The sequence below is a fragment of the Salmo salar genome, chromosome 20, assembly GCF_965601325.2.
Source record: "Salmo salar chromosome 20, fSalSal1, whole genome shotgun sequence".
Taxonomy (NCBI): Eukaryota; Metazoa; Chordata; class Actinopteri; order Salmoniformes; family Salmonidae; genus Salmo; species Salmo salar.
Genome location: NC_138310.1, coordinates 43,795,110 through 43,816,094, shown reverse-complemented (window position 1 = coordinate 43,816,094; position 20,985 = coordinate 43,795,110). Strand labels below are relative to the sequence as shown.

The 20,985-nt window shown below is 40.9% G+C and overlaps 1 protein-coding gene across 1 annotated transcript in view; it reads left to right on the top strand.

Annotated features, from left to right (window-relative positions):
* Positions 1-450: 450 nt before the first annotated feature.
* ano7 (anoctamin 7) overlaps positions 451-20,985 on the top strand; it is a 78,337-nt gene continuing 57,802 nt past the window's right edge. Inside the window, exons 1-8 of the mRNA XM_045703345.2 lie at positions 451-739; positions 10,046-10,168; positions 10,567-10,624; positions 13,978-14,129; positions 14,644-14,751; positions 15,100-15,236; positions 15,656-15,713; positions 16,389-16,499. Coding sequence (XP_045559301.2) covers positions 10,076-10,168; positions 10,567-10,624; positions 13,978-14,129; positions 14,644-14,751; positions 15,100-15,236; positions 15,656-15,713; positions 16,389-16,499 — 717 coding nt within the window. The 5' untranslated portion in view covers positions 451-739; positions 10,046-10,075. The remainder of the gene's footprint in view (positions 740-10,045; positions 10,169-10,566; positions 10,625-13,977; positions 14,130-14,643; positions 14,752-15,099; positions 15,237-15,655; positions 15,714-16,388; positions 16,500-20,985) is intronic.

Below are 20,985 nucleotides of genomic sequence, written 5' to 3'. Positions count from 1 at the left end.
AATTCCAGTTATAATTTTTTCCATTGCCACACACCAACAGTAATTCTGGAAGTTCTCATTTGTTCATGTAGAATAACAGTTAAAATCATTTTTAAAGTATATACGTCAGAAGTTATATTAAGCCTGTAAAACTCATATTTTACCTGTGAAGACAAGATCAATCAACTTGACCAATGCAAAGGTATGTATTTCCTCATAAAAAAATGAATAATTTTGAAAAGATAAACTATTGCGTGCTTGCGTGAGTGCGTGCATCTGGTGTGTTTGTGTGTGTGTGTCTGCACGTATGTCTCAGGGGTTGTACGGGTGAAATTAGGTGAAAGGAGCTCCACCTTCACAGCAAACAAAAGCCTCTCCTCCTTCCTGCTCTCTCTCTCTTACTCCCTTCCTTGCTAACTTTTCTTCCCTCCCTCCCTCGTCTCTTATCTGTCCTGCCCGGATGTGTATGTCTATGTCTGAGTGCTGTATCCTGCAGTGCCTCTGGCATTAGCGACAGTTAGGGAAGTTAGTAACAACTACTACAGTAAAAGAGTACAGAACATTAGTTGCTGTTGGAGAGACGCCACACGGACCAAGCCTTTTAGTCTGGGAAGACCCAGAACAGAGTAGGATTTCTGAGGATATCCTTCCTTCCCATCTATAGTATCTGGACTGAGGAGGGACTCCACCTGTAACGTTGTGATGGTGATTAAGTGCTAACCTGGGTGTGCGCCATAACGGTGAAACTGGATGAACACAGGTGAGCTCGAAATGAGAGAAATAAGAGAAGGGAAAACAGTGTAAATTAATAATAGTTAATGTTGAGAGCGAGAAAGTATTTAGTCAGGTTCATTATGAGATGATTATAATGACACATGCTTAAGACAGGTCTTACAATGTATTATAATTCTGCTGGCTAGTTAACTGTTTTTTATTTATTTCAGGTGTAGATCAGCTTTAATATTGCAGCTTCCATTATAGTTTCCAATCTCCCATATCTTTTTTTGTAAATTTACTGTAACAGTCAGTTTGGACACAGCTACTAATTCATTTACATTTTAGTCATTTAGCAGAAGCTCTTATCCAGAGAGACTTACAGTAGTGAATGCATACATTTCATACATTTTTTTCCCCGTACTGGTCCCCCGTGGGAATCGAACCCACAACCCTGGCGTTGCAAACACCATGCTCTACCAACTGAGCCACACGGGATTTTACTTTATTTGTTCTATTTTCTACATTGTAGAATACTAGTGAAGACATCAAAACTATGAAATAACGCTTATGGAATCATATAGCAACCAAAAAAGTGTTGGTGAAGTACAGTATATACATTTTTACAAATATATTTTTCTTTATTATGTTACCATAACCCTACCACCCCTCCCCTAATTGGAGTAAACTGATGGACAACAACACTTCGACTTCTACTTCCAGCTTATACATACTAAATACATTTTACGGACACAACTATTGTAAAATACATAATATATATATATTTTTTTAATCCCGTCCTTCAGCTACCCTCAATCTATCCAATCTATCGCTGAAGACCATTCAGTTTGGGTTTTGCCATGTATTTTTAACTGTGCTGTTTTCACAAAAGTTCTGAACCTATATACATTTTACGGACCCAGTATATTTTTCATTAATTATATTGTTGTTTTTAGTCCCACCCTTCAGCTAGACTCAACCCCTCCCATCTAAACTCAGCAAAAAAGGAAACGTCCTCTCACTGTCAACTGCGTTTATTTTCAGCAAACTTAACATGTGTAAATATTTGTATGAACATAACAAGATTCAACAACTGAGACATACACTGAACAAGTTCCACAGACATGTGACTAACAGAAATGAAATAATGTGTCCCTGAACAAAGGGGGGAAAACGGCTGGACTGAGACAGGTAGGGGCGGGACGGAGACAGGTAATGGCGGACTGAACGTAGTTATGTTGAGCACCTCAAGATAAAAACGTAATATTCAATATCGGCAAGTTAGACTAAATATTAGCACTACACAATCTGGTGGGTGATAACCTTCAATCTGGATAATAACACAAAACAAATCTTAAGACTAGAGAAATTTATCGACAAATATTACGAAAACAAGCAACACCCAAACATGACAGAGTAAGACAGGGGAACCGGTTTCAAAATGAAAACGTGACTCTTCTACAGACAGACGATTACATTTTTTCACCACCGGGAATGGTAAAGGTCGAAACCGATCTGTTAAAATCAATAAATGACAAACTGGGTATACTTGAATTAGTCAGTTAGGATATAAAAGAGTTGAAGGCAAGCCTCGAGATGAGTGATGAAAAAGCTGCGACACTGAAGAAGGAAACAAACAAGCTAAAAGTGACAGTCAATTAGATTGAAATCGAAGTGAATGAACTTAAAAAGGAGAAAATCGTTCTGAGAGAAGCCTTACTTGGCATACAGACTAGATCCATGAGAGAGAATCTGGTACTTACAGGTATCCAAGAGAAAGAAGGAGAAGTTCCTGAATCTGTAGTTAGAGAGTTCCTCCTTACAGCGCTTCAGATTCCACGCGAAGCAATCGACAAAATCCAACTCGAACGTGTACACCGTTTCGGACAGAGAGGGCAGAGGTATGAACGCCCAATCGTTGCCAAATTTGCTTCATTTAAAGATAAAATAATGGTTAAAAGCCTGGGTAAAAGACTTGCTGGGACCAAAATTGGCATGAATGACCAGTTCCCGAAGAAAATTGCAGAACGGTGTAAAGTTCTGTATCCAATTTTCAAGGAAAATAGATTAAAAGGGAAACGAGTAGCTCTCGTTGTCGATAAACTATATATTGATGACCAGTTGTTCAGAGACACAAAGACTACTCCACGGCTATTTAAAACATTCCAAAGTTCTTATAGACGAGGAAAATAATGAAACACAATTCTATCCAGGTTATGGATTGTAATAATACAATAAAAATATAGCTTTTCTATATACAGTGGGGAGAACAAGTATTTGATACACTGCCGATTTTGCAGGTTTTCCTACTTACAAGGCATGTAGAGGTCTGTAATTTTTATCATAGGTACACTTCAACTGTGAGAGACGGAATCTAAAACAAAAATCCATAAAATCACATTGTATGATTTTTAAGTAATTAATTTGCATTAGATAGCAATAAAAACACTACCATAGAGGCACAGAATAAGTTAGAGGAAAAACTAAAAGAAATGGAGGAACTTATTCAAGGAAGATTCAGTGTAATATATTCAAAAAATAAAGCAAACTGGATGGAATATGGGGAAAAATTCACCAAATTCTTTTTCAATCTTCAAACTAGAAATGCTACCAATTTTTTTTTATTGAAACTTGTTACAAATGATGGAGTCACGCATGATTCACCGAATTATATTTTGAAAGAGGAAGTAATGTTACGTCCGTTGTTGGAATGAGACCAAGGTGCAGCGTGGTAGGCGTACATTTTCTTTTATTTCAAATGACACCGGGAAAACAACAAAATACGAAAACGAACGTAAAGCTATGTGCAGTGCAGAAAGCAACTACACACAAACAAGATCCCACAATCACGGGTGGGAAAAAGGGTTGCCTAAGTAAGATCCCCAATCAGAGACAACGATAAACAGCTGCCTCTGATTGGGAACCATACTAGGCCAACAAAGAAATAGAAACATAGATATGCCCACCCAAGTCACACCCTGACCTAACAAAATAGAGAATAAAAAAGGCTCTCTAAGGTCAGGGCGTGACAGTACCCCCCCCCCCCCCCCCCCCCCCCCCCAAAGTTGCGGACTCCAGCCGCAAACCTGAACCTATAGGGGAGGGTCCGGGTGGGCATCTCCTCTCGGTGGAGGCTCCGGTGCGGGACGCACACCCCGCTCCGCTTGAGGCTCCCCCCACTTTCGTGGAACCGGACCGTGGATCGTCGCCGGAGGCTCCGGACCATGGATCGTTGCCGGAGAAACCGGACTATAGATCGTCGCCGGAGGCTCTGGACTGGGAACCCCCGCTGGAGGCTCTGAACTGCCGACCGTCGCTGGAGGTTCTGGACTGCCGACCGTCGCTGGAGGCTCTGGACTGCCGACCGTCGCTGGAGGCTTTGTACTGCAGACCGTCGATGGAGGCTCTGGACTGTTGACTGTCGCTGGAGGCTCCGGGCCATGGATCATCACTGGAGGCTCCGGGCCATGGATCACCACTGGAGGCTTCGGGCCATGGATCATCACTGGAAGCTTTGTGCCATGGATCATCACTGGAGGCTTCGGGCCATGGATCACCACTGGAGGCTTCGGGCCATGGATCATCACTGGAGGCTTGGTGCCATGGATCATCACTGGAGGTTTCGGGCCATGGATCACCACTGGAGGCTTCGGGCCATGGATCATCACTGGAGGCTTCGGGCCATGGATCACCACTGGAGGCTTCGGCCATGGATCATCACTGGAGGCTTCGGGCCATGGATCATCACTGGAGGGTTCGGGCCATGGATCATCACTGGAGGCTTCGGGCCATGGATCATCACTGGAGGCTTCGTGCGTGGACCGGCACAGGGCGTACCAGGCTGGGGAGACGCACTGGAGGCTGGGTGCGTGGAGCAGGCACAGGGCATACCAGAGTGGAGAGACGCACTGGAGGCCGGGTGCGTGGAGCAGGCACAGGTCGTACCGGGCTGGGGAGATGCACTGGAGGCCAGGTGCGCGGAGCTGGCACAGGATATACTGGGCCATGGAGGCGCACTGGAGTTCTGGAGTGTATAGCTGGCACAACCCGTCCTGGCTGGATGCTCACTTTAGCCCGGCACGTGCGGGGCGCTGGCACAGGACGCACTGGGCTGTGGTTACATCTCGGAAAGTTGTAAACTATCTAGAGGAGTTAAACAGGGTTGTCCACTATCAGCAGATCTATTTATTATTGCCATCGAAATGTTAGCTGTTAAAATTAGATCAAACAATAATATTAAGGGATTAGAAATCCGTGGCTTAAAAACGAAGGTGTCATTGTGTCACGACTTCCGCCGAAGTTGGTCCCTCTCCTTGTTCGGGTGGCGTTCGGCGGTCGACGTCACTGGTTTTCTAGCCACCTCCGATCCACTTTTCATTTTCCATTTGTTTTGTCTTCATTGTACATACCTGGTTTCCATTCCCATAATTATGTTCCTTATTTAACCCTCTGGTTCCCCCCATGGTTTTGTGTATGTTTGTTCTTTGTAAGTTGGTCTGTATTTGTGAGCTTGATTATTTTCCTTCTTGGAAGATTTGTTGTTTTGAGTAAAGTTACGTGAATGACTCATCTCTGTGTCCTGCGCCTGACTCCGCCTTACCTGCTACACCTAGACGCCTTACACATTGTACGCTGATGATTCATGTTTTCTTTTAAAACCACAACTAGAATCTCTCCACAGCCTCATAGAGGAGCTAGATACTTTTGCTATCCTCTCTGGATTAAAACCAAATTACGCATTGGATCACAAAAAAATGCAAATTTTACATTACCGTGTAGTTTACCAATTAAATGGTCTGACGGAGATGTGGACATACTCGGTATACAAATCCCAAAAGGAAGAAATGATCTCACTTCAATACATTTTAAAGAAAGTTAGCAAAAATAGATAAGATCTTGCTACCATGGAAAGGAAAATACCTGTCTATTTGTGTAAAAATCACCCTGATTAACTCTTTAGTTATATCACAGTTTACCTATTTGGTTATGGTTTTGCCTACACCTAGTGACCTGCTTTTTAAATGATATGAACAAAAAGATTCAATTTTATTTGGAATGGCAAGCCAGACAAAATTAAAAGGGCCTATTTATATAACGAATATGAATTCTGAGGGCAGAAATTATTAAATATTAAACCATTAGACCTCTCACTAAAGGCATCAGTCATACAAAAGTTATACTTAAATCCAAACTTGTTCTCTAGTAAATTGGTAGGAATGTCTCATCCTATGTCCAAGAATGGCCTTTTTCCCTTTATTCAGATTACACCTGCTCACTTTCGGTTGTTTGAAATGGAAATAATCTCCAAAATAACGTTATTTTTTAAACAAGCCTTAGAAAGTTGATTGAAATTTCAGTTTAATCCACCGGAAAAGACAGAACAAATAATACAACAAATATTGTGGTTAAACTCAAATATACTAATTGATAAATACAAATAATTTTTCGAGGACATTATTAAAAAAGGTATAATTTCTGTGAATGATATTAATAGGACTTGTGGCGTTATGTCACACATGCAGCTAACACAGACATATGGAAATATCTGCTCTACCCAAAATTACAACCAACTAATTGCAGCATTACAACAAAAATGGAAGAGGCAAGTAGAGGGGGAAAAAAGTAAGGAACTTGTATCCCTGTATTAAAGAACATAAATGGTTAAAGAAAAGTGTGATAAGTAAAAACATATACCAATTTAATTTAAGGACCAAAAAAACTGACAGCTGTGCAATATAAATTGCGAAATAGTTGGGAAGAGATTTTCGATGTACCCATTCCATGGCACATGATTTATGCATTGATACGCAAAACAACGCAGGGTTCATAACTTTGAATTTTTCCATTAAAATTACTATACAAAATTCTTGCAACCAACAGAATGTTATGTATACACGGGATACAATCTTCCCAGCTCTGCAGATTTTGCTGTGAGGAGGCAGTCATTTAGATCATTTATTTTAGTATTGTCCATATGTAGCTCATTTTTGGTCACAGGTCCAGGAATGGCTGAAGAATTGCAACATTTGCCTAGAACTAACGCTGCAGATAGCAATACTGGGTGATTTGAAAAGGCATAGTCAATAAATCAATAATATAATCATTATTTTAGCAAAAATGTTTATTTTTAATTTACAATCTGTAGAAGCTATGCGAAAAGAAAGGTTCAGTACTTTTTGTCAAGCATCACAGCACAGTTGAAAAATATATGGCAAATAGATATCCAAAATGGATGGTGTTGAGCGATAGATGGGAGGGGTTGAATGGAGCTGAAGGGTGGGACTAATAACAAGATAACCAATGTAAAACATACAGGGTCTGTAAAATGTATATAGGTTCCAAAACGTTGTGAAATAGCACAGTTACAAATAGAAATCAAACTGGATGGACATCAGAAACAGAGGAAGGACTAAAAACAAACAAAATATAACTATTGTAAAATAGATTGTGTCTGCAAAATGTTTATAAGATGTATATACTGAAGGTAGAAGCCTAAGTGTTATTGTTTATTAGTTTACTCCAATTCGGGAAAGGGTGGTAGGGTTTTGCCGGGAATAATAATTTTAAAAAGTATGTAGGTCTATATAGGTATGTGTATGTATATATGTGTATATGTCTGCATATGTGTATGTATATGAATATATATCTTTACAAAATAAATATATGGGGGATTGGAAATGATGCAGACAATTACATTGATGGAAGCTACAATCTTTTTGCAATATTAAGCTGATCCAACCATTAAAAAAAAGAGAAAAAAGAAAAGAAAAAAGGGGGGTCAAAATCAAAAGTAACAGTCAGCATCTGGTGTGGCCACCAGCTGCATTAAGTACTGCAGTGCATCTCCTCCTCATGGACTGCACCAGATTTGCCAGTTCTTGCTGTGAGATGTTACCCCACTCTTCCACGAAGGCACCTGCGAGTTCCCGGACATTTCTGGGGGGAATGGCCCTAGCCCTCACCCTCCGATCCAACAGGTCCCAGACGTGCTCAATGGGATTGAGATCCGGGCTCTTCGCTGGCCATGGCAGAACACTGACATTCCTGTCTGCCAGGAAATCACGCACAGAACAAGCAGTATGGCTGGTGGCATTGTCATGCTGGAGGGTCATGTCCTGATGAGCCTGCAGGAAGGGTACCACATGAGGGGGGGAGGATGTCTTCCCTGTAACACACAGCATTGAGATTGCCTGCAATGACAACAAGCTCAGTCCGATGATGCTGTGACACACCGCCCCAGACCATGACGGACCCTCCACCTCCAAATTGATCCCTCTGCAGAGTACAGGCCTCTGTGTAAGGCTCATTCCTTTGACGATAAACGTGAATCCGACCATCACCCCTGATGAGACAAAACCACGACTCGTCAGTGAAGAGCACTTTTTGCCAGTCCTGTCTGGTCCAGCGACGGTGGGTTTGTGCCCATAAGCAACGTTGTTGCTGGTGATGTCTGGTGAGGACCTGCCTTACAACAGGCCTACAAGCCCTCAGTACAGTCTCTCTCAGCCTATTGCGGACAGTCTGAGCACTGATGGAGGGAGTGTGCGTTCCTGGTGTAACTCAGGCAGTTGTTGTTGCCGTCCTGTACCTGTCCCTCAGGTGTGATGTTCGGATGTACCGATCCTGTGCAGGTGTTACACGTGGTCTGCCACTGCGAGGACGATCAGCTGTCCGTCCTGTCTCCCTGTTGCGCTGTCTTAGGGGTCTCACAGTACGCACATTGCAGTTTATTGCCCTGGCCACATCTGCAGTCCTCATGTCTCCTTGCAGCATGCCTATGGCACGTTCACGCAGATGAGCAGGGACCCTGGGCAACTTTCTTTTGATGTTTTTCAGTCAGTAGAAAGGCCTCTTTAGTGTCCTAAGTTTTCATAACTGTGACCTTAATTGCCTACCGTCTGTAAGCTGTTAGTGTCTTAATGACCATTCCACAGATGCATGTTCATTAATTGTTTATGGTTCATTGAACAAGCATGGGAAACAATGTTTAAACCCTTTACAATTAAGATCTGTGAAGTTTTTTGGATTTCTACAAATTATCTTTGTAAGAAAAAAATTGAAGTTTTATCAAGTTTTAAAAATGAGTTTATCTCTTAACACCATCCAGTTTTTCTATTTGCCATATATTTTTCAATTGTGCTGTGACATTTCACAAAGGTTCTCAACCTATCTAATCTCATAGTTTCTACAGATTGTAAATTATTATTATTAAGTATTATTATATTATTGATCGATTGACTATGACTTTTCAAATCACCCAGCAGTGCTAGTTGTAAAGTTAGCTCCAGGTAAATATTGCAATTCTTCAGAAATTCCTGAACCTAGTTAAGTGTTTCCAAAGAAAGAAAAGTAAATAGATTAGTCACAGGATAGAGTTGTTCAGGGCCTAAGGCTGGGATTCGGTCAAACCTGCCATATGTTTACGCAGTGTCTACATGTACAAACTACTGTCTGAAAACGCACCAGCAGCAGCAGTAGCAGTAGTAGTAGTAGGTTTTCATAGCACCCAAAACCAATCTGTGATTTTATTTAACCATGGGGTAAAAGCAACTGCATTAACACCGTAATGCAGGTTAGATTGAATTGAGCCCTATTACAAGTGCATGATACCATTCTGCCCTGTATACAGTAGAGCCATTGCTGTGAGTCAGAGCCCGAATGGAGTGCTATCTGCATGGCTCATATCCAACAGTGTGAGGTGAAACATACAGCCACACTCCAGTGCCACATAGCAAACCTCCTGACCGGTTTATTTGACTAGATTGTGAATAGACAAATTTGAGGCCTCAGGGTTTCGTCATTACTCAATGTCAGTTGGTCCTCACTGAGGAATTCTGTGAAATTTGTGGTGAGACGTTGCTGTTAAGAGGCCATGTTCTCTGGACCCCAACTTAATTTGCTACTCTTAATGGCCTCAATTGAGTTAATATGAAAACATGATTTTGTATCAAATGGCACCCTATTCCATATATAGTGCACAGTAATGCACTATATAGGGGATAGTGTGTCATTAGGGACACAGCCCCATGACTGAGATGTTTGAGCTGTATACCTTCAAATGGTCACTGTCTAGCTACTGAGGCGAATTCCTCTGCCACTGTACATTAATGCAGCTAATGATGGCATATCAGACATAATCGTGTTACTTACAGACATACAATAACTTGGGATGTAAAGTCATTTAAATTGGACATACAGTGATGGGAACAATTAGGACGTGGCTGTTTTTCTGTATGAGTTTCATGTTGTGTGTTTTGATGAGAGGGCATATTGTGCTGAGTCCCCTGGTATCTTGCTTGCTCTGGGAGCTTGTTCACACCAATGGAACATGAGGGTACTTTATGTGGAGCAGGCCTGCAACCAGACAGCCTACTGAGGGACCATGATGAGGAGGGGAGAGGAGCGAGAGGACATCACCACTCTCATCTCCATGACTAACACTGCAGACCACAGCTACGGGAGCATGGATACTGGGGTAATCATGAAAATATATTGTTTGATCATATTTAAACACTCATAGTTATGGACTGTGAGTGTGTGTGTGTGTGTGTGTGTGTGTGTGTGTGTGTGTGTGTGTGTGTGTGTGTGTGTGTGTGTGTGTGTGTGTGTGTGTGTGTGTGTGTGTGTGTGTGTGTGTGTGTGTGTGTGTGCGTGCGTGCGTGCGTAGAAATAATGATGTTATGTCAACACCCGCCCATGCTAGTCTGCTGTTATGGTGTTGGGACATTAATCAGTGACTCTGATCACAAAGACAGGAAGTCAGAGAGCATTAGTCGAATTGCAACAACACTATAACTAAGGGGAGAGTGGATGTTGGTTAGGAACAATCTTAAGTGGATACATTGATAATAAATCAACTATTCATGTTCACAGATTTCTCAGGTCAGCTCTGGGGCCAAAAATGTGTTCAGCGATGGCATCACTCGCATTGGTGAGTATACTGATGGAATGGGATGACGTAAGGATGGATAAAAAAAAACTATTGGGAAAACTGGTTGCAATGGTCAGGTTGTACACAGCTTGTGTAAGGACGTTTTCTTAACGTCTTTATCTGGTTGTAATCTTTAATCTGAACTAATAATAATGTATGGATCTTGTCATGAAAAATATATGTTTATATGGTCTTTACAGAGACCAGATGATTGTAATCTGGTGACGTCTTCTTAACCAGTTTTAACTTATAAAAGCAATCAATTACATTATGTGCGAAAGTTTGCCCGCTAGGTACATTTCTTCCATTCCTGGTGTCCTTTCCTTTGTCCTCACTGGGTTTAGGGTGAAGTTGGCCCTAGACGCTGATCTTAGGTCAGTTTTTCCTTTCCCTACTTATTAGTCCATGGGCCAGAGGGCCACATTTCACATATTTGTCCACTTTGGATTATATTTAGGTATGTTTGCAATATATTCGAAGTAGCTAAATGTGTCTCACTGCATGCATTATATGTTATGACCCCTATACGGTTAGTACGGCAAACAGGATCAGGGTATTAAATGTGGTTTTGTATTATCAGGGAACAATCTTCTCTAAGGCAATTTGATATGTTATTAACTTCATAACACAACATATTGAGGTATGAAACAATTGGAATGGGAAGGACCTGCATTGATTTTGCATGGTCAAAACCGAATAAATAATTGGTGTAACGACCAATAATGGCTTAACATGTGTGTTACAATGAGGACAACCCAAAATGATGGCCCAAGTATGTCATACATAAACATATTTAGCTGAATATTACCAGAATAGTGATAAAAATAGGCCAAAAAAGCTGCTTGAATTGCTGAGTTCTGTAGCCGTTTCAAATATATTACATTAAAAACACTTAAAATGTTCTAAAAGCGTTGACTGATTTCTAATAATTCCAATGGAATGCAATATGATTCTGAAATATGTATTGATTAGTGGCTGCTGAGGGTTGTCAAGAGCATCAGCGATGGTTCAATTCTAATCATCAATTGCATCATTTCTATACAATTTGTCAACCAGCCACTGAACTAATGTCTACAAAATAATTAGGTAACATATTTCAATAAATAACAAGGTTAGAGAGTATAAGTTTAAATCATGATGGTCAGGGACAGAAGCAGTGGTGTAAAAAGTACTAAATTGTCTTACTTGAGTAAAAGAAAAAGATACCTTAATAGAAAATGATTCATGTAAAAGTCACCCAGTAAAATACTACTTGAGTAAAAGTACAAAAATATCTGGTTTTGCATTTACTTAAGTACAGGGGTGGAAAAAGTACTCAATTGTCATACTTGAGTTAAAGTAAATTCTGTACATCAAATTCCCATATATTAAGCAAAGCAGACAGCACAGTTTAAAAACAAATAATTTACAAATGCAGTATTTACATTTAGTGAGTCCACCAGATCAGAAGAAGTAAGAATTACAACTTGTTATATTGATAGGTGTGTGAATGGGACCATTTTTCTGTACTGCCTGAGCATTCTAAATCTAAAGAGTAGGTGTCAGGGGAACTGTATGGGAGTAAAAAGTACATATTTTATTCAGGAGTGTAGTGGAGTAAAAGTAAATATTGTCAAAAATATCAATAATAAAGTACAGATACCCCCCAAAACTACTTAAGTAGCACTTTAAATGATTTTTTATTAAGTACTTTACACCATTGGACAGAAGAGATTAATCACACATATTCCTTTTTAGAGATCCTTGTGTTTACCTAAATCTTTGTTGACTTGCTGGGACAACTCAACAAACGACAGAGCACACATTTTAACTTAGCATTGCTATACTATCACGTTTCAGGTAAGACCCAGATGCAGAAAGTGTCGAAGTAACAAAAGTTTATTACTAGTACAAGGGACGGCAGAGGTCAGTAATCCAGATAGGGTGCAAAAGATCCAGAACTGCAGGCAGTCTCAGTGTCAGAGCAGGCAAGGGTCAATAATCCAGTGTGGTGTGGCAAGGTATAGAACGGCAGGCAGGCTCAGTGTCAGAGCAGGCAAGGGTCAATAATCCAGTGTGGTGTGGCAAGGTACAGAACGGCAGGCAGGATCGTAGGCAGAATGGTCAAAACCGGGAAAACAAGAATAGACAGGTGCAAGGGGAAACCACTGGTAGGTTTCACAAAACAAAACGAACTGGCAACAGACAAACCGAGAACACAGGTATAAATACACTGGGGATAATGGGGAAGATTGGCGACACCTGGAAGGGGGTGGAGACAAGCACAAAGACAGGTGAAACAGATCAGGGTGTGACACTATACAACAGACTATTACAGGTGGCAATTATAAAAACAATATGCTACCAGCTGATATCATCTGACTGTTATTTTGTCGTCTGAGTCATGTGACTAGTATTTTTTTATATCATGCGACAAATGGCAGTGTAAACCATGTTTTGGTACAATTGTTGATGGAATAACCATCAACTGTATGCAGTTGTTGACAGAATAACAATATGTTGTGTGCTCACTACGCCCACTGAGACTTGGAAAAGCATGCACAGTTTTATTAGGCTACAGATCTAATCATTTATTTAGAACTTCACATGGTGGTGAGAGTGCACAGTGATGAGCTTGATGCTAATTTCCTATAAATATTGTATTCTGGTGAGATGATGATCAGTGCTTGGCTGCCATTTTTATGGACAAATAGAAATGATCTCGCTCCTATAACATCCTCATGTACCCTCTAGACTGTATCTGCGAGCTGTTGGCTAGAGCATATGTGCAAAGAGCATAATGGCCACATTTACTGTTTGTTGCAACACTTTTTGTGGCAAAACTATCAACAGTTAAATATGGGATGGAAACACATATACCTTCTGTTTTTCATTCGGTAAATGAAAATGTATACAACAAAGTGCTTTTCATGTGAACTGCGTCATTATGAACAGCTTTGCATTCGCAACAAGCCAGCTTGATGTAAACACACCGCTGACAATTGAATGTGCATATTTTTGTGTGCAAATATTAATATACTTGCTTGAAAATCTTTCAACAAATGGATTGAATGTTTGTTGAGCCGAGCCTAAGCCGATTGGTAATTACAATGCTAATTGTACACTGCATGAAGGGGTATATGTACGGTATGCACATGTTTATATGACGTATATACCTGGGTCCCACAGAATTTGTGTTTAATTTAGGAGGAGAATTTGGCTGTGTTGAAGGATGGTGCTTCAGAGAAAGATACTGAGCAGAGCCTATGGAGAATATAAGTTTGCTGAGCAGAGCCTAAGCCTTATTGGTAATTACAATGTTCATTTTATATATCTGCACATGTTAATACCATGTATACACCTGGGTCCCACAGACTTTGTGTTAGTTTGGGAGGAGAGTTTAGCTGTGTTGAAGGATGGCGCATCAGAGAAAGACAAGTCAAGTCACGCCACCCAAGACTCACACAGGAAGTGGAGGGAAGACTTCCTGTCCAGACTTCAAGCAGCCGGCATCGACCAGGAGATGGTGAGCGAGGGCTAAGGGACAGGGTCGTTTACATTTACTAGAGCCCTGAGTTTTGTGCCCAGACTAGGAAAAACTCTGAGCCCTAGTTATAGCCTATAACCAGGGCCCAGAGTTATTCCTGATCAGGTCATGTAATCTGGAAAAACTCCTGCCCCAATAAATTACACATCACCCATCATAAACAACTGCTCCCATACCAGTCATGGTTCCTATGTGAGTTGCACACTCCAGGATTCACCAGGAAAGAGAAAGACATTATCAATATTTACACGGCTTCCAGAGAGCTTGTCTTCCAAGTCATTTACTTAGCCCTTTCTACTGGGTGCTTGAATCAACAAGCTACCACATATAATTGTATTATGCCAACAACGTAAAAAGTGTGAAACATTTTACATTTTTTATTACATTATAATAGTTTTATCATCCAGCATCAGTGGAATTAAATCATTGCTGTATCCAGTTTATCAACATGCATAGTCAGTGATTTCTGTTTTCCTGTTTGCCTCTCTGCTAGCGGGAAGTTCTTCAAGCTAAGAAGAAAATCTCCTATGTGCTCCTGAGCGCCCCCTGGAGTGTCCTTTGCTACTACGCTGAGGAGATCAGTCTCCGGGTCCCTCTGCAGGTCAGTTAGTCAGTTGACTCAGTTCTTATGTTTCTACTCTCCTGTCACATGTCAAGAGATGTAGACCTTTGGTATTAGGGTCAATTCAACTTTCAATTCAGTCAATTCACAAAGTGAATTGAAATGAAATGAATCAATTGAAAAAATCCACATAGAAATGTTGAGTTCATTAACTGAATTTCAATTCACTAGTCAACCCTCATTCTGGAGAACTACTGAACAGCCTTTATACCCAGTAGCTCTCCAGGAGCAGGGTTGGTCACTCTTGCTTTAGGGTGATTAATCTCACATGTTCACAAAATTAAACAAATGGGACACAAGTAGATAATGGTGCTGCATATTCCTCAGATGGTAACCACACCAAACTACAACTGGTCAGAGAGGATGCTAGAGAAAACAAAAATCCCAAACCTCATGAGCCAAGACGTGCCCAGCATGCCCCCGGACTATTACACCTGCCTGTTTCGCACCAACAAACTGGAAAGGTACGTTAAAATCCAGCTTAGCAGCTGCTGTCATTCAAGCCACACTAAATTATTTGTATTTCCACAACTAAACATCTTCCTGAAACAGTTAAATAATATGACCAGTTTAGATTTTCCCAGCAAGACACTTGTCCAGTTTTAAAACCAGTTTACTGGTTTTGTACAAAGAAAACACCTTCTATAAAGTATTATTCCCTCAGGCCATGCTGTTTAACCTGAAGGTGAAAAGGCATGATGTGTACATTCAGACTTAAATGGTGTCAAATACATGGTAAATAAAAACACAGCGTTGTGTTTGAGTTGCAGGTGTTGCTACAGAGAGGTGGAATCTAGGCAACAGACGAGTATATCCAATATTTAACATCAAAGCCTGCCATATACTGTACATACTATGTATGACCACCTGGCTGTGTCTACAGGTTTCTGGGCAGTGAGAATAAGGAGACGTTCTTCAAGACTACCCAAAGACACCAAGTAGTGAGTTTGCCATTTCAACTTGATTCTTCAAATTGGATCAGTATCTTGCAGTAAAAGCGTCACCAATATGGTATTTCAAGGAAACACAGCCGTGCAGATTCTGTCACACAAATGTGGATCTTTCTACTCTTCAGGTAACTCTCTATCTGAGCTCAGGGTTGAGTTCATTAAGGCAGGCAACGGAAACCATTTCAAAGCATTTTGGAATTGAAAATGAAATTTGACAATTATTGTTAGTCCCTCCCTGTTTCCGTCTGTTTTCTTCCATTTGGTGCCCAGTGAACACTACCCTGATTTACTAGTCAGATCCTTCTAGGTTTAAACAGTCCCTATTTAAGGTCAATAATCCTATTTAAAGAAATATATTTTGGGGGTGTTTTTTACACTTTATTGAGACATCATGCATATCAGAAGGGGATAACGGCAGGTGGAAGAAACAGTGGGAAGGGTGGACTCAGGGATAGAACACCGGTCTCCGGTGCGTTACCACTCAACCATGGCTTCATTTGGATGACTGTCTATTAGATTAATGCAAGGAAATGTAATTGTCAAACCACCATACGAAGAGGTCATAATGAACATGTGATAAACACATCTGATATATTTGACACTACAGTAGTAGAATAATAGACTTCCTCACTTTGACAGTACAACACATTCCTTTGTCTGACCTAGCTGTATGAGATTTTAGCACGGACACCTTATGGGGCATTAAAAAGAGGAGAGGTGGGAATCGAAAGGCTGCTCAGCGAAAATGCCTTCTCTGCTGCATACCCCCTGCATGAGGTTAGTGTCCTCCATAGACATACCATATGTTATGTGTATATAATGTATGTTATGTATATATAATGTATGTATGTATGTATGTATGTATGTATATATGTATGTATGTATGTATGTATGTATGTACAGTTGAATTCGGAAGTTTACATACACTTAGGTTGGAGTCATTAAAAGAAAAAGGGGGAGGCTTGCAAGCTGAAGAATACCAATGTGATGAAAGAAGTCAAAGCTGAAATAAATCATTCTCTCTACTATTATTCTGACATTTCACATTCTTAAAATGAAGTGGTGATCCTAACTGACCTAAGACAGGGAATGTTAATGGGATTAAATGTCAGGAATTGTGAAAAACTGAGTTTAAATGTATTTGGCTAAGGTGTATGTAAACATCCGACTTCAACTGTATGTATGTATGTATGCCTTCGGAAAGTATTTAGACACCTTGATTTTTCCACATTTAGTTTTTTTAAATACTCAGCAATCTACACACAATACCCCATAAAGACAAAGCAAAAATAGGTTTTTAGTAGGGATATACCGATATGACATTTTGGGCCGATACCGATATCCAATATTTTTCTTGCCAAAAAAAACTACACCGATAACCGATATTTCAAATTTTAGTGGCCTTTTAAGCTTTCTAGTACAGTTAAATAGTTGAAACACACACACACACACTGACCAAACAGTTATTTTGTTGGCATGTATGTGTGTCGCCATTACCAGTAAAACATAATCAAAACCTACAGTGGGGGAAAAAAGTATTTGATCCCCTACTGATTTTGTGCGTTTGCCCACTGATAAAGAAAGGATCAGTCTATAATTTGAATGGTAGGTTTATTTGAACAGTGAGAGACAGAATAACAAAAATATCCAGATAAATGCATGTCAAAAATGTTATAAATTGATTTGCATTTTAATGAGGGAAATAAGTATTTGACCCCCTCTCAATCAGAAAGATTTCTGGCTCCCAGGTGTCTTTTATACAGGTAACGAGATTAGGAGCACACTCTTAAAGGGAGTGCTTCTAACCGCAGCTTGTTACCTATAAAAAAGACACATGTCCACAGAAGCAATCAATCAATCAGATTCCAAACTCTCCACCATGGCCAAGACCAAAGAGCTCTCCAAGGATGTCAGGGACAAGATTGTAGACCTACACAAGGCTGGAATGGGCAACAAGACCATCGCCAAGCAGCTTGGTGAGAAGGTGACAACAGTTGGTGCGATTATTCGCAAATGGAAGAAACACAAAAGAACTGTCAATCTCCCTCAGCCTGGGGCTCCATGCAAGATCCCACCTCGTGGGGTTGCAATGATCATGAGAACGGTGAGGAATCAGCCCAGAACTGCACGGGAGGATCTTGCCAATGATCTCAAGGCAGCTGGGACCATTGTCACCAAGAAAACAATTGGTAACACTACGCCTTGAAGGACTGAAATCCTGCAGCGCCCGCAAGGTCCCCCTGCTCAAGAATACATATACATTCTCGTCTGAAGTTTGCCAATGAACATCTGAATGATTCAGAGGACAACTGGTGAAAGTGTTGTGGTTAGATGAGACCAAAATGGAGCTCTTTGGCATCAACTCAACTTGCCGTGTTTGGAGGAGGAGGAATGCTGCCTATGACCCCAAGAACATCATCTCCACCGTCAAACATGGACGTGGAAACATTATGCTTTGGGGGTGTTTTTCTGCTAAGGGGACAGGACAACTTCACCGCATCATTTGACGGGGCCATGTACTGTCATATCTTGGGTGAGAACCTCCTTCCCTCAGCCAGGGCATTGAAAATGGGTCGTGGATGGGTATTCCAGCATGACAATGACCCAAAACACACAGCCAAGGCAACAAAGGAGTGGCTCAAGAAGATGCACATTAAGGTCCTGGAGTGGCCTAGCCAGTCTCCAGACCTTAATCCCATAGAAAATCTGTGGAGGGAGCTGAAGGTTCGAGTTGCCAAACGTCAGCCTCGAAACCTTAATGACTTGGAGAAGATCTGCAAAGAGGAGTCGGACAAAATCCCTCCTGAGATGTGTACAAGAAACGTCTGACCTCTGTGATTGCCAACAAGGGTTTTGCCACCAAGTACTAAGTCATGTTTTGCAGAGGGGTCAAATACTTATTCCCTCATTAAAATGGAAATAATTTTATAACATTTTTGACATGCGTTTTTTAGGGATTTTTTTGTTGTTATTCTGTCTCTCATTGTTCAAATAAACCTACCATTAAAATTATAGACTGATAATTTCTTTGTAAGTGGGCAAATGTACAAAATCAGCAGGGGATCAAATACTTTTTTCCCCCACTGTATAGGTCTACATTTTTTGTGGCGTCATTACGTCATCTACCTACGTTATGTAGGTATGCACGTCAGCTTTGACATGGGTTTAGCACATCGGCGTTAAACTCGACATCGGGCCGATGCCGATGTTGGCATTTTTAGCTAATATTGTCAGATTCTGATATGCTTACCGATATATTGTGCATCCCTAGTTTTTAGGGAAGAGTACCAAAACAAGTCTGGGGAAGGGTATCAAAAAATGTCTGCTGCATTAGAGGTCCCCAAGAACACAGTGACCTCAATCATTCTTAAATGGAAGACTTTTGGAACCACCAAGACTCTTCCTAGAGCTGGCCACCTGGCCAAACTGAGGAATCGGGGGAGAAGGGCCTTGGTCAGGAAGGGGACCAAGAACCCGATGGTCACAATGACAAAGCGCCAGAGTTCCACTGTGGAGATGGGAGAACCTTCTAGAAGGACAACCATTTCTGCAGCACCCCATCAATCAGACCTTTATGGTAGAGTGGCCAGATGGAAGCCAGTCCTCAGTAAAAGGCAAATTACAGATCCGTTTGGAGTTTGCCAAAATGCATCTAAAGACTCAGGCCATGAGAAACAAGATTCTCTGGTCTGATGAAACCAAGATTGAACTCTTTGGCCTGAATGTCAAGCGTCACTTCTGGAGGAAACCTAGCACCATCCCAACGGTGAAGCATTGTGGTGGCAGCATCATGCTGTGGGGAGTCAGGATCGATGAACAGAGCAAAGTACAGAGAGATCCTTGATGAAAACCTGCTCCAGAGTGCTCAGAACCTCAGACTCGGGTGAAGGTTCAACCTTCCAACAGGACAATGACCCTAAGCACACAGCCAAGTGTCATGTCCTGACCAGTAAAAGGGGTTATTTGTTATGGTAGTTTGGTCAGGACGTGGCAGGGGTTATTTGTTTTATGTGGTTTGGGCTGGTTGTGTTAGTAGTTGGGTGTTTGATTTATTATTCTGGGTTTTGGGCACTGTTCTATGTTAATGTACTTCTATGTTTAGTCTAGTTATTTTGTATCTCTATGTTTAGTTAATTGGGGGTTGGACTCTCAATTGGACGCAGGTGTTTTCTAGTTGCCTCTGATTGAGGGTCCTATAAATAGGTATGTGTTTGTGTTAGTATTTTGTGGGAGATTGTTCTTGTTTAGCTATGTGTGCCTGACAAGACTGTCAAGTTCGTTTTGTGTTTTGTATACGTTTTTGGTGTTTTTCCTTCTTCACATAAATAAAAGAAGATGAGTGTACATATTCCTGCTGCGTCTTGGTCTCAACACTACGACAACCGTGACACCAAGACACCGCAGGAGTGGCTTCGGGACAAGTTTCTGAATGTCCTTGAGTGGCCCAGCCAGAGCCCGGACTTGAATCCAATCAAACATTTCTGAAGAGACCTGAACAAAGCTGTGCAGCAATGCTCCCCATCCAACTTGACTGAGCTTGAGAGGATCTGCAGAGAAGAATGGGAGAAACTCCCCAAATACAGGTGTGCCAAGCTTGTAGCATCATACTCAAGAAGACTCGAGCCTATAATCGCTTCCAAAGGTGCTTCAACAAAGTACTGAGTAAAGGGTCTGAATACTTCAGTTTTTTTATTTTGAATAAATTAGCAAAAAAATCTAAAAACCTGTTTCTGATTTGTCATTATGGGGTATTGTGTTTAAATTGAGGGAAAAAAACGATTTAATACATTTTAGAAGAAGGCTGTAACGTAACAAAATTTGGAAAAATTTGGAAAAAGTCAAGGGGTCTGAACACTTTCTGAAGGCACTGTATGTACAGTATCAGTCAAAAGTTTGGACACACATACTCATTCCTTCTTTTTACTATTTTCTGCATTGACTTTCTACATACTATGAAATGACACATGGAATCATGTAGTAACCAAAAAAGTATTAAACAAATCAAAATATATTTGAGATTGTTCAAAGTATCCACCCTTTGCCTTGACAGCTTTGCACACTCTTGGAATTCTCTCAACCAGCTTCATGAGGTAGTCACCTGGAATGCATTTCAATCAACTTTTAAGAAAGGCACACCTGTTACTTTGTGGAATTTCTTTCCTTCTCAATGCGTTTGAGCAAATCAATTGTGTTTTTGACAAGGTAGGGGTGGTATACAGAAGATTATGGCAAGAACAGCTCAAATAAGCAAAGAGAAACGACA